The sequence below is a fragment of the Argiope bruennichi genome, chromosome 9 (genome assembly GCF_947563725.1).
Source record: "Argiope bruennichi chromosome 9, qqArgBrue1.1, whole genome shotgun sequence".
Lineage (NCBI taxonomy): Eukaryota > Metazoa > Arthropoda > Arachnida > Araneae > Araneidae > Argiope > Argiope bruennichi.
Window position 1 is genome coordinate 89,153,970 of NC_079159.1, and position 14,802 is coordinate 89,168,771.

General features: G+C 28.7%; 1 protein-coding gene across 4 annotated transcripts in view; it reads right to left on the reverse strand.

Annotated features, from left to right (window-relative positions):
• The window catches only part of LOC129985138 (retinol dehydrogenase 13-like), a 77,688-nt gene that overhangs the window by 30,401 nt on the left and 32,485 nt on the right, over positions 1-14,802 (reverse strand). For all 4 annotated transcript variants that reach the window (XM_056095058.1, XM_056095056.1, XM_056095059.1 and 1 more), the window contains 2 exons: positions 11,137-11,256; positions 6,344-6,551 (listed from right to left, as the gene is read on the reverse strand). In XM_056095058.1, coding sequence (XP_055951033.1) covers positions 6,344-6,551; positions 11,137-11,256 — 328 coding nt within the window. The remainder of the gene's footprint in view (positions 1-6,343; positions 6,552-11,136; positions 11,257-14,802) is intronic.

Here is a 14,802-nt window from a genome sequence, read left to right on the forward strand (position 1 = left end):
CTGATGAGAATTAAAATAAGTCTATAATTTACATCATGCACAAGAAGGTTCTGTAAACAATCCCTTTGTATTCAAATTCATTTATTAACTATCCACTCTCAGAAGGAGTAACGTTCATTAATACTCCATATATTCATAATTAAATAGAAAACCTCGGATAATTGGGATAAAGGGGTATACATATTCTGATCATAGAAACGAATTGATTGAATGAATAGATTTGTAATTTATTATTTTACATTTATTTATTATTACCTTTATTTTACCATGCATTTTCAAGTATCCAAAAATAATATTTTCTTAATGTTTCTCAATATAGAGGATTCTAATTTTTAAATATAATATATGTGATGATATTTTAATTCTAATTTCAATTTAATTAATTTCCAAGATTTTATCTTAATTTAGCCCATAGTAACTTCATTCTAAAATATTCTCTTATTTCGTGATCCAATTCCACTTTCTCTACGTAATTAATTCAGGAGAGCTTTGTAAAATTGCTGAATCGGCTAAAAGCCTAACTTTCCCATACTCCGCGTGAAGAGACGAAATACCGCTGACGAGACAAATTCTTTTTTAAAAGATCCCTGTGTTTCCCCTGCCCTCTAGCAAAAAATCCCTATCGAAATCTTAATAATATATTAGCACTGTAAAGAAATATTTTCCCTATCAAAATCTCAGGTTATATAAGACCAGGGAAAAAATGTTCAAGAGCTTTTTCCTCATTCCTTTCTGTGTCGTTCTGTGTACTTATCGCTTGTACATATGCCTGCCTGCTTCTTCAAAATGAAATAAAACGACGTCACGAAATCAAAAGTATCTTCACTGTCTTCAAACTGCATTCTGCTTCACATAAAATAATGCTTACATATATATATTCTCAAATATGTTTAATATCTTCACTTTAGAGTAATTTATAACGATTTTATTCCCAATTTTTCAAGAAAAGTCAAGGAACGAATCCTTATATAAATAGAAATAGCTGAATATTATGAGAGCAGAGAAAAGAAATATATAATATTCAAAATTTTATTTTAGAAGGAATTAGGACAATTAGTTCAATTTAATAGTAGAAAATTGAGATACCATTTCAAGGAGAACGTTCTATCATTTCAATTGATTTTTCCCCGACGCTTACGTGCACCTGTAAAATCCATTATGTGATAGAAAATTTTCTAACTCGAACTTCTATCGAACTCTCGGTAATCATGAACTATCATTAACCACTAAGACAAGTCTTGATTTATTCAAATTGATTCCCTTCAATGTTGTCATATTTATTTCACGACTATCAGTTTTCATCAATTCCTGAAAGAAATGAATAATGAGTTTTCATTCTGGGACTTTCAAAATAAATTTCTTCCCATTTCAAGTGAAAAAAAAAATCCGCAGCTGCGTTTTAAAATAATTATCCTCAAAATTCACAGCTTTTCTTGCGATAGTTAAGAATTTATTGATAAAATAAATTCCATCTTGATTTATTTGTGAAAATTATAATACATTATTCCTATCGTTGGATTATTGTGTCTGACCTCCATCTGTTTTTATGTTCATCATTTTTTAAATAAAACTTTGAAAGAAAAAAAAAAATTCACCCGGACATTTTTTTAGTGATAAATATTTCGAATATCACACAGAGACATACAGAAAGGAAAAAAAAGAAAAGATTCTATGCGTCTTCAGCAAAGAATAGCCAAGCCCTTGTGATTTTTTTCTTTTGCAATCTATTGCAAATTCCGTTTGAAAAAATGTCGGAGGGCATTTATATGTTTTTAGAATGATTTGCGGGCCATTTAATTTATATTTAAGGTATAAGAACTGTTTTTTTTAAATATTCGATATCACACTCTGCATTTTAATTTACTGCATCTTAAGGCTGCATCTCAATTTACATAATAGATAGCCTTTTCGTTAAATTTCACTTCCTCTTTCACTATTTTCAAGAGTCCACAATCCTGGTGGATTTGCACTTAGAAAATGCTCTTTTCAGCTGACCAAAGGCACAATAGACCATTAGTGAAGTATTAATTTATCAGAAATATGCTGAAAATATATGAAGACTGACACAGGTATTGTATATATTTCTTTAAAGAATGCAGGATATTCTTCATCAGGATACAGCGAACTTCGTCATTCTTCGAAGTGAAAATTTTCTTTTGATAATACTTTGAGTTGATTTTCAGTACCCCCTAATAGGAGAACTCTATGACAATTACGACTGAAACTTCCTTTGCAATGACGGAATGCAGTTTGTAAATATTTTTTTCATTGCTTTCGATAGTAAATAAACTTATTTTTGTTGCAGTTATTTTGTTGTAAACGCGTGCTTCATTAAGAGTCGCAATATATTTCCATTCATTATCTATTCTAGCATGGTTGTACAAATAGTTCAGCTATAAGCCACGTATCTCGGCAAAAGCTGATAACATTTTGTTTTAGGTTGATTCCTATAGGAAGACTACCTATTGCCATGGTTTTCATAACAAGACTTCGGGAAAATTTCTTCACTTCTTCACCGAACCTAAAACCATTTCTTCGTTCAAAAGTTATATATATATATAGTATATATAACTTTTTGCCCATGTTATCATGTATAACACTTTGCCACGTTATCACGTAAACAGGATAACTAGAGTAATTTTGTTTGAATTTTAACTGGCTCGGAATATATTGTTAAAAATGTAAAATTATCGGATGAGTTCGCAAATGGCCCGTCTAGTTCAAAGGGGATGATAATGGTGGAGGATTAAAATTTTTCATTTCGCTATAACTTTTCTAAGATCTGATCTAAGATTCTTTTGAAGATAGAAAAATAAAACCAGTTAGACATTTAGTGCCTTTTTAAGAGGAACAATTTGCATTTGAAATTTTTCTATAACTGCAATATCTTAGAAGTTTGGTGCTTAAAAGTGATTTAAAAGCCTTAATTTTCTAACATCAACAATTTTTGTTGCAGGATGTAAAAAAAAATCTAACTTTATCTTCCAGCCTGATGAGAGGAATTTTTTTATCCTTTTCTAACTTTTAAATCTTAGTTAATCATTTTATTAATTGCTTCTACAAATGTATTTAAATACTTTGTAATTGATTTCTCCATCGGCGGAGTTTTCTCATGTTACCAGTAATTTCGCATTAATGGAAATTTTAATCTCTAAGAAGAAATATGTTATTGCATTCATGAATTAGCACATTATAAAAATAATCTGCTAATGTCAATAAGCGTCTGGAATGCAATTAATCAGAAGATCAATAATATATTAAGGGTTAAAAGGCCATTTCCTTAAGAAAATGACTACTTCCTAGTTTATGACTTACAATGAATTCAATGCCTTACAATTGAATAAATGTATAAATTTTGAGGAGTAATCTTTTACAGTATTCATTGCTTTCTGCCTTAAAAGAAAAAAAGACAATTACAAATTAGTTTTATTTTTATTTTCTAGCTTTAAGAAACAACGGATTAGTTTCAAATAATTGTAAACATGAAAGTAAATACTTTCTATTCCATCTTATCAATTCTGATAATTCTGAAGATAGTTTCTTAAATATTAACATAAGCTGTTTTTCTTACTGTCAGTACTTGACTGATGACAGTTGTGTGCTCAATGGGATGTCAGAAAGATCAAATAGAATAGGAGACAATTCTTTAACAAGTTTGTAAAAAGATGCTGATATTTGTTAGTCGTTTTATGCACTCAAGGTTTATTTAAAAGGCAGTTTTTTATGTCTAACAAAGAAATTGATGACTGTTTCATTTTCAGGGAAATAAAACTGCGCTTTTAAAGAAAGTGATTTGCAAATGATGTCAAAAGCAACGAAATGGGAAGTATATAATGACTTGGTCCACGCTTAGAAGTTTTTGTCGATTTCCTACAGTTCCTGTGGCATCTTCTTTAGGAAAACCAAGCAACTTCACTCTTTATTTCCAAATATGTACTTACCAAAGGTAAAGGCTATTTTATATTAATAATGTTTATTAGATATTCTAGCTATTTAGCCGACGTTGTTGGAGAGGAAAATATTTTCTTACCTTTTATTAAGAAACCCAGATGATTAGTACATTCTAATAACTGATTTTTCAATTTTAGTGTTATAAAATAGGAGACATTTCGCAAATTTTTAAAAATATTTGATGCGTATAGGTTTAATAAGCCGATGATTAATTAATTAATTTTTAAAAAATTTAGTTAAAAGAAACTTAAATTGTAGAAATATTTAGCCTTTTGCATTTTTGCTCAAATTATATTAGCTTTAAAATAAATTTGGTTTCAGTAAACATAAATGAAATTATGTTTATTACATTCGTATCAAATATATTAACAATATTTATTTAACATCATGATATATCTATTACATCATGTTTCTATTATTTTTGCCCAGTATTATAATTTTAAGCGGATATTTATTTCAAAATTTATGATATCTTATCTTATCTTTTGAAGTTGCGGGATATTCAATATTTGTTTTAAAGTTTAATTTTATCGAATAGATTATCGAATTTCTTTAACCTCTTTTACAAATGATGTCACGATTATTCCAACCGTTTCTATTTGGTTACAAAGCTATTTTTGCTTAATTTTTCTCCAGCTCGATCTTGGCAGAAAAGACGGGGAGGGTAGGAGGGTATACAACCTAGTAAAAGTGAACTTGGAATTTTTAATATTTTATGAAATGTAAAAAGTGTTGTAAAAGATGAAAGATCGTCAAAGATGGCAACATTAAAGCGAGTAATAATGTTGTAATAATAATTTGTCCAGTGGGCGAGCGGTGAAAGGAGTTCAATATATTCGGTAAAGAAAAATAGCATTTTATACCACGAAGTTCGGATAACAAATATGCAATCGATGCATTCAAAAAGTATAATTTATAGAAATTTGTAATGAAAGCCAATAAAAAATCAATAGAACTCAGAATGCAGATAGAGAGTTGGAACCACGATTAATTCACCAAATGGAGAATCAATACTATCATTTGGCGACTTTCAAAGAATATAATGGAACTGGTAGATAACATAAAGAGATTTGTTTGACAAAATTCCTGCAAATATTAATGTTCACATTCTCATTTAGATAAAAAAAAAAAAAGACTTCATCTGTTTGCAAAATGTTGGATGTTCTTAAAAATATTACATCACCATTATATGCAAATGGTGAGTTTTTAAACACTTTTTTTGGGGGGGGAATATGAAATTCTATCTTCTCCTGTCAATTATTATCAGGTTTGATTGCATTTTGTCTAATAGTTTTTCTTTTACAGCCAGCCCAATGTGTAACTTTAAATATAAAGTCCCTGTAGGTTATCAATATAAAAAATTTAAATGCTCTCTTAATTTGGAATTGTCACGTCCTCTAAAGGAAATCGAGGGGCAAAAAACTAATCATCTATGAATATGAGGGCCATTAGCAATAAGTAAAAATGAGCAAATCACGAAGTATTGAATTTAAATAATTAAAATATATAGCTTAAGAACTATTTTTGTAAATAATTACAGAAAGGAATTAAATTGTAAAAAATATATGTAAAAGATTTCAATTTTACCAAGTTTTTAAAATTCATTCATTTTTTCATTATTTAAATTCAATACTCCACATTTGATTTCTAAATCGTACATAATGTCTATTTTTCCCATCTTCTCAGGATCCCATTACTGTAACTTTAACTGTTTTTGTTGATCTATGATATCACATTAAAATCCCAACTCTCACGGAAGTGTCAGCTAATGCCTTCTTTTCTGTGAAGTTCCCATTTCAAATGTATAAATGATAAGAAGCTTTCTCGTGCTCTTTTTTTATAGCTTTGCATATTTCACCCAAAATACGAGCTGCGCTTTCTTTTAAAAAATGGCCATAGCTTGGAATCACTTAAAATACTCACTGAAACGTCCTTTTTCGTCAATTATTCAAACTTATTTTGAGGTTAAAATAAGTTAATTTCCGATTTATTTCGATTCCATTTCCTGCAAAAATTCTTTATACTTCATATATTGTTCCTCTTGCTTCAAATAAACTTATTCTGTAAAGAACAGTTTGATCAAGAATATATTTATAATTACAGAAGTAAAGAAAATTAAAAGAATTTTCAGCATCAAATATACTTACACGATGAAATGAGAGAAATTTAAGAGAATTCTCAATATAAACTCGGAACTTATTTTTAAAATTCACTGATAATAAAAGGATGCAAAAATTTAAAAAGGTGAAATTTCAATGTTAAATATATTCAAAAGAGGGCATTACAGCACTGAAGACACAAAATTCCAAACATGAGAATTTCCGCTTTGTTACTCCTATTAAATATTTTAATAAACTGTATAAATTGTACCAACTGAAATTAAAACACTTACCAATAATAATGGCCCGATTCATTTGCTAGTTTTTCTTCGACTGCGCAGTAAATAGTGGTCTGGGCGCCTTTCGTGGGGCTTTTGAAAAGCAGTCGACTGCAGAACTCGTACAGCTGCCCAACGAATTTGTTAATTGAAGATCCCATGTGTTGGCCGAGACCAGTATGAATGGCTCCAGGATGTAAGCAATACGTCGTCACTCCCGAACCTTGGAAATTTAAGCAAATTCGTTTACATGTATGTATTTATTTGTACTGTTTGTTGATAATACTCAAGAAAACGATACATCACCCAGTATTCCTAATTTTCAGTGCTGTTAAATTTACATGCACTTAATATTTTGTCACAGAACGAATAATTTTTATCATAACTGCGTGTTTACAAAAATCAAAAATAAAATTGAATTCCATAATTTCTTTCTACTATACGAAACATTAGAGAAAGCATTGCAATCGTCAAAAAGTTCGAAATCGTGATTTCGATGAATCTTCTCAATTTAGACATCTCTGAGTTCGCAAAATACATTTTTGGAAAATGTGTGTCCATCTATATATCTGTCTCTGACAAAGATGACTCAAAAATGTTTTGAGACAGATAGATGAAATTTGGTATATGATCTCTACACCAAATGTGTAGATTTCTGTTAAATTTCGAGTTAAATCCTTTGCAAGAAAATGTGTCCGTCTGATTGTTCAGATATAAGTTAATACGATAATTACAAAATGAAAAGAACTATATCTGTGTGTACCCATGAATTTCGTTACGCAGATTTAACTTCTATAATGTAGATATCTTTCAAATTTCGAGCCATATCTAGCATCTAACTGTCTGTCAGTCTGCACTATCAGAAACCTGTAAATGTGATAACTCAAAAATGCAACGACTTAATGTGGTTTTATGTCAAATTTTGGTTGGCAAAAACGCGTCCAAAAGCAAAATTTGAATTTTAGATACTTTTAACAGCATGCTAGAGATTAATCGCCAAAAAACTCGCCAAGGATCACATGATAGATTCAGTAAAAATGCTAAATTCACACCAAAAGGTAAATACTTCGTAACTATGGCGTCAATATCCGGGAAGGCGTTCTCTAAGATAAAACCTTTATTACAGAGTATGCAAGAAACTTTAAGAGAGACAACTTTCTGTAGTTCTTCATAAAAAGATATATATTTATACAAAATTGTAAAATTCTTCTCAACCTCATTTATCTTGATTTTTAACGTAGAGATTGCTTTTTTACAGATAGAATCATTCGTGTTCATTCATAAAATTAAAATGAAGAAAGTCTATCCAATAAGAATATTATATAAAATTTTATTTTTGATGTCAAACAAATAACACACGAAAGTTATTTCAATTGTTAATGAATTTGTTAGAATCTTTTTTTATTAATGAGAACTCTTAGAGGAATATTCATAATAATTATAGAAGATTATGTTTCATAATAATGATCTTCTGCAATTGGATTCTTCTAAAAATTTATTTCTTTCAGTTGCTCAGTTATTATTATAGCTGCACTGTTCTACAAGATGGTGGGAAAGTATAAAGTGGTGTAAGAATACTTCGTAGGTTTTGTATGTGACAGTCTATACTTATAATAAAGCTCAATGTGTGCGTGTGTGTGTGTGTGCGAGCGCGCGTGTGTGCGTGTGTGTTGGCGCTCTACAGGCCAGACCGTTCGACCTACAGCTACCAAATTTGGAGTGTGTATACCTTGGAGGCCGGAAATGTGCACTTCGGAAGAATTTTTTTTTAATTTTTAATTAGAATTTTAATTAATAAAAATTAAGCGAAATTACGGCGTTTTTCGGCTTTAACTTCCGAAAATATGACAGCACAAAATTGATTTTTCCATTATTTTGAAGTTTAAAAAATAATCTTTTCAATGGTACTATTGTTTTGAACTATAAATCAAATTTCTATTTTTAACGAATTTTTAAAGAAATATTTTAACCATATTTTTCAACAATATATTTCGCACAAAATAAAATTTAATCTGTATTAGCACGTCAGTGGGAAAACAGTGGGACAAGAAGGTAAGAGTTGCTTCTGGAAATGTCGAAGATTAAGCAAATATAAAGAAGTATATAGCTCTTTAAGCGAATACAATTTACATATTTTTAAAAAGAAGTTTCTTTCAAATCGAATGGGATTTTTTCCCCATGAATTTAATTTTTATATAGTAAAAGAAATAACGTGTGTACTGATTTGATGGTTTTTACATAATGCTTGAATTTATAAATAGTAAAAAGGCAATATCGTGATGTAAAAAGATGAGGACACAATAACAGCCATTTTACCATTTCTTAGAGATGGAATAAATTCATTTCTTTAATTCGAAAATATGTGAAATGGTGAACATTTTCCTAAATCTGTGCTGACGTATTGCGCAGATCGCATTTGTGGACCTTCCGTTCCCCCTGAGTGTCGCTATTTATTAGGAGTGCGATATTAAATGAATGGCCATTAGTGTCCATAAGATCGAAACCTTTGTTTATATCTTTATGAAGAAATTAAAGTAACGAGAATTTCTGGATACATATAGTAGTGACATCTATTGATAACATCTAAAATTAAAATAATATTTAATGTGTAGCATTTAAATTTAACATCATATTTAATGAGTAACTATTAAAATCAACATAGTATTTAACAAGTAACAGCTAATATTTATAAAATACAAATAATTCCTTAAAGCGTGTTGTAGGTTGGTATCTGATAATCGTAGAATATGTTTTAACCGCCTAAATGTTTTGTCCGTATGCCATATGTGCATCGATTTATCGAATTTTGATAGTTGTAAGCACAAAATAAACCATTCATAACGATTATAATTCAATATTAAAATTACTTCGAATACATAGATAAGTCAAATATTCAATGGATTTCCATGTGAATCAAAATAAGAAAATATTTCCAAAATGGTAGGTGACATCTTAATAAATAGTGAAGAAAATAGAACAATTAAGGGGTTAAGCCATAACCCACAACTGTAAATGGATTATAGAAAACACACAAATTACATTGTGAGGCTGATCAAATATGATTGCCGCATATAAAATTATATTAAATTTTCTTTTCTTTAATATAAAGAAAGAAAATTAAAAAAAATTAGATGCTTTAAAACATTCTATTAAAATTTGTTGACAGATTAGTTTAAATTTACTTTATCATCTTTATTCTCTCTCTTTCTCTCTCTCTCTCTCTCTCTCTGTGTGTGTGTGTGTGTGTGTGTGTGTACATTTAACATTATTATATTATGGAAAGTACACAAAAACACTTGAAAGAGATCATAAAATGTATGAATAGAAAGAAGTAATATTTGTTGCTAATGTTTACAATTTCTGCCTATACGTTAAAACATTATCATTATCTTGCATGTGCGTAGTTATAAAATATGACAAATAATTTTAAAAAATACAGCCAATTTTCATTTTGAAATGAATGAGGGAAGGAAAAAAATCTTCATTCAGAAACGGCGGTTTTAAATTTCCACTAAATCATCGCTATTTAAAAAAAAAAAAGCCGTTTGAGGAATTAAGAATTTATATAAAATTTAAATCTTAACATAAGCTTTAAGTTACGTGTTAATGTCTTATTCATGGTGGTAGGACTAAAATTATTCAAAGAATATTTATTCTCTTTGATAATGTATTTTAAATAGGTCTTCCATTTGTATTTATTAAAGAGTTTTTGATATTTTTTCCCTCGTTTAAACTCTTTTTCTACATAAAATCATTTTTAACTAATTTTTCATAGAAATATAGAAAAAACTTCATCGTTTTAAAATTTTTATCGGCATAAAGCATATCAGTGAATAGCCCCAGTATCACAACAATATTGTATAATATTTGAGAAATAATGAACAATATTGTGAATACTTTAAAATACCGAACATTAAAGATGCCCCAAATTGCTCAGTGTATTGTAAATGAAATATTTCATTATAAATATGTTAGTTTTAGTTTAATCATTAAGTTTATTTCAAAAATATTCACTGGGACATCTTTTATTAGGAAGGCGAATATTGTATAACATTGTGCAATATTATATAACCTATATTTGTAAATTCAATATTTAAGAATTTTGAAGAACATTTTGGAAACTACATAGTAATTCCTACTTAAAACAATACTGATCAGCTTTGTAATGCAATATACATATTTTAATTCTGCTAACAATGGACTAATGCAAAGGGATCCCGCAACTTTTGAAGGTTTCAATTGGTTCTTTTTGTGTATGTGTGATTTGCAATTCAGCGCTTTGTTGCTTCAGTTTAGCAAATATCTTATACAAAGTCCTTATGTGTAGATTAAATTAAAATGAATACAAATGGGTTTAGAAGTTGGGATATGAACGGAAGAATTGGAACGGTTGGGATATGAATATGAAAGGAACAAACTTTGCATTGTGCTCCATTAAAGAAAAAGAAAAAATATATTGCCATGGTAATTTAATATTTTAAAAACGATTCTCTGTTAAGTAATTTCATTTGCAGAGAAGAGATGTAAATAAAAATATTTTAAAGCTATAAAGGTAAAAAAAAAACAATATGTTAAAATCTCACAAAATTTCTTGAAAAACTGAAGAATGTAAATCATATTCATCAAAAGAAAGACAGATTAAAATCATAATTAACAGACACATTTTAATCTTTATACTTATTCAATGCACGAAGGCCACAAAAATGTCTTTACTGATTTCTCAAACTCAAATTATTTTCTTCCGCTTTACAATCAACTTAATAAATCATAAAAATAACGAAAGTATGAAAAAAAACATTGCATCTTACCTTTAAGCCTTTTAGCCAGTTCTCGTGTGAAAAGTATATTCGCTAGTTTGCTACGACAATACGCTTGGATGGGGCGATAATTAGAATTTAAGTTAATGTCGTTGAAGTCAATATGACCATCTGCAATATTATAGAAAAATGTTAAATTATTATAAGATAAGTCCCCTATTTTTGTGACAAATTATTCATAGCATGTAAACTATTTGTAATCTGTAAAAAAAGCATAAATAGCAACATACTTTAACAAAATGAATATTCGAGAAATGAAAGCGATTGTGGTTTTAGATGATTATCGATAATATTTTTAAATACAAAAAGTATTGTTTCGAGCATTCAAAAAGAATTTTGGGAAAAAATTAAAGATAAAACAAATATGCAAAACCTACTTTTCCTTGTAAGAAACATAAATTACTTAGAAATATACAATGTTAAATTATTTTCGACTTCCATTCAACTGAGTATTTTCTACAATTTCCGTTCGCCCAAAAGTAAAACGGAAAAAATAAACTAATGTTCTTCATTAGCATTTTCGTTGAATTTTTATCCCTGTTATGTGAATTTTGGAATATTAACAAATTGTAACCACAAAAGTAAAATTTCAAACTTCAAGATAAAACATAATTTCTAGTTGTATCTTTGTTTACAATACTTACAAATGATCACATCGTATGCATTTTTTCTCATTTTGTATCATAATACTACATTCAGGGTGCATGCAACGTTAGCATATTTAACTATAATATTATATATAATAATTATATTAAATTTACGAAGTTATATTTAACTTAGGAGCATTCCATAGAACTGGGAATGATAAGGAGATAGGTAAAAGTACCCCCCCCCCCAGTTTATCTAAAAAATGAAAATCTCATAAATGTCCAGGAAGCTAATGCATGTATAAGTCTGCATGCTTATTGGCATTAAATATATTAGTATTATGTCCCTTTTAAACATTAGTTTTTGTTGTTGTTTTTATGTCTGCTTTTTAATTACATATTCGTATTTTCTCAGAATTGATGATTATTAAAAGTTCAGTAGCATTTTTGTGCTTCATGATCAACTTTCTTAAAACCCGGCATAAAGCAAGCCATCAGATGCGAATTATAAATTCTTTGGGTTTTTGAATCTTTCTCATAAGCAATTTTATCAAAATAATCATAAGAACTAAAATCTTGATTTCTTTTTCCCCCAAGAACAAATTGTCTATTTTATCAGGAGTTCAACACTGAATCCATATTTTTATAATAGATGTTTTAATTTAAAAATTTATTCTTTAATTCCATGTGCGGAACCAATTGGAATATAGATTGATACCCATAACCTGCAGAAAACCTAATTTAGAATTCCATTTAGTTAATAGCATGTTTTCGAAAATTATTTCATAAAATTTTGGACTGAAGAAAGTAAGAAAAGATATTTTATATCCATTATCTTTCCACTATTTTCCCCATAAACATTGACTTGTTCCATATATTATCACAACATTATCAAGACTTTTGCATTGATTTTATTGATTACAAGAAACCCTTCAAAAGAACTTTTGTGTTACCATTCGCCATGGCTTGAAGGAAAAAAATATCTCCCTTAATATCGTCTTGATTATCTGCCACTCGTCGAAAATAAAATAGTTTTGAATACAAACTGAAAATTTCACAAACAATAAAGATCTTGTCATCTGCTTGTCAAGTAAAAAAATACATGAATGGTAATAATAGACTATTATTGAAAATAATTTGTACCATAAATTGAATTCCAAAGAATTCGTAAATAAAAATATGTTTATCTTTCTTAATTATCTGCTTGCAAAAGATCGAATTCTTGTTCAATCGAAGGAAGGAATCGAGAACAAGTGAGTTTTAGATTATTTGGCTTGCTGAATAAAAAAAATTCTTGTTGAAATAAAATACATAAGAAGCTCAGAATTATTAAATCCTAAATAGAATCATAACAAATTTAATTTTATGGTGCAGTGTTTTAAAATATCTACGAGTTGAACGAGAATCTGCAATTTTTTACCAAATGATTATTTTTTTAGAAATATTTTAGCTCTGAATCATTTATTTCACGAATAAGAAAATGTGAATTTTATTCCTAAAAAAGCGAGATCTTGTTTTAAAAACATTAAAGAAAATAATAGAATTCTGGTTATATTATTTTTGAATAAGAAACTGAAGTTTTATTAAAGACTGAATTACAATGCAAGCAAAAAAGGACTGGATTATATATCTGTTGAATAAGAAGAAATCGAACGCTTGTTACAAATCGAACGAATAAAGAATTTTTGGATTATCCATTTTATTGAATTAGAAATGAATACGAATTACAAATTAATTTTTTCAAAGCAAATACATTCTCTTAGTTATATACTTATTAGATTAAAAAAAAGCATATAGATAGATTGAATACCAAAAAATACTAGGTTATCTACGTCAAACAAAAAAATTTATTCGTATTACAAATTCAATTTTTCGGAAATAAGAATTTTTGGATTATCGAATTTGTTATTTAAAATTTTTTGTAATCGTTACAAACCGAATTTTTCAGAAACAAGACGGTCTGGGATTACTTTAGTTAAACAATAACCAATTTCTGATTACAAATTGAAGAAAGCAATATGGTTTGGATTATCTACCTATATGGAAGAAATAAGACTCAGGAAATCAAACAAATTTAATTTTTCAAAAACAAAAAATGTGAGCTAAATAAAAAAACTGAATATTTCTGTTCAGATATCTAGCTTTTTAGAAGCAGCCAAGATGACTTCAAATCTTTTTGAGACAATTATGAATGTTATAGGTGTAACAGGAATGAAGAATACAAATGGAAAGCTACTTAAAATTTTGCAAATATTATTTTTTCTAATGTTTCATTTAGGCATCTTTTATAAATTTGTTGTGGGCACTATTCATGCTCAGGGCTGTGCTGATTTTCACTGTAAGAAAGTTGCCTTTTCAAGAGTTCTGTGGCGCTTATCTGTTTTGGGATTGTATTACTCGTTCTATTATAAGCGGTGTGAAACAAGAAAAATGTTGAAATGTTTTTTAAGTATTGGAGAGCGATACAATAACCAGATGAAAAGTTATTTGAGAATAGTTAATATGATAACAGCTACCATTTTAATAATTTCCTGCCTTGTATCTGTTATTTCTCTTGTTCTATTCTGCACTGAACCAGATTTAACGAACTTGCTAACTAACGAATCCTTGATGAAATACAACACTTTTTTTCCTTTCTACGGCAAAGTATTTTCCTTGCTCTGCGAATTCATCATTTCTTTAGTATTACCTGTAACCATCTCTAACTTTTTCTCATTATTTTATATTTCCATGTGCATCTTTTTGGGAAGAATCCTTCGTGAATATAATGTGGAATTAGAAGGTCTAAAACAATTTACAAGAACAAAAAATATTTCGTTGAAATTTATCAACGAATACGTAACAATCTGCCGTTTCGCGGATTATGTAGAATCGGCAATGTCTTTACCAATATTTTGGCTCTGCTGTTCAAATTTTACCGAATTGTTTGCTCTTTTCTCGAGCAGCCTTGGATTTTACCCTTCTACTAATTATATTTATTTCGTCGAAAAGGGAGTGTTTACTACCCTGAATTTTGTTTCGTTCTTTGCTTCGGCATACTTTGCATCTGATATCGCCCGAGAAGATCGAA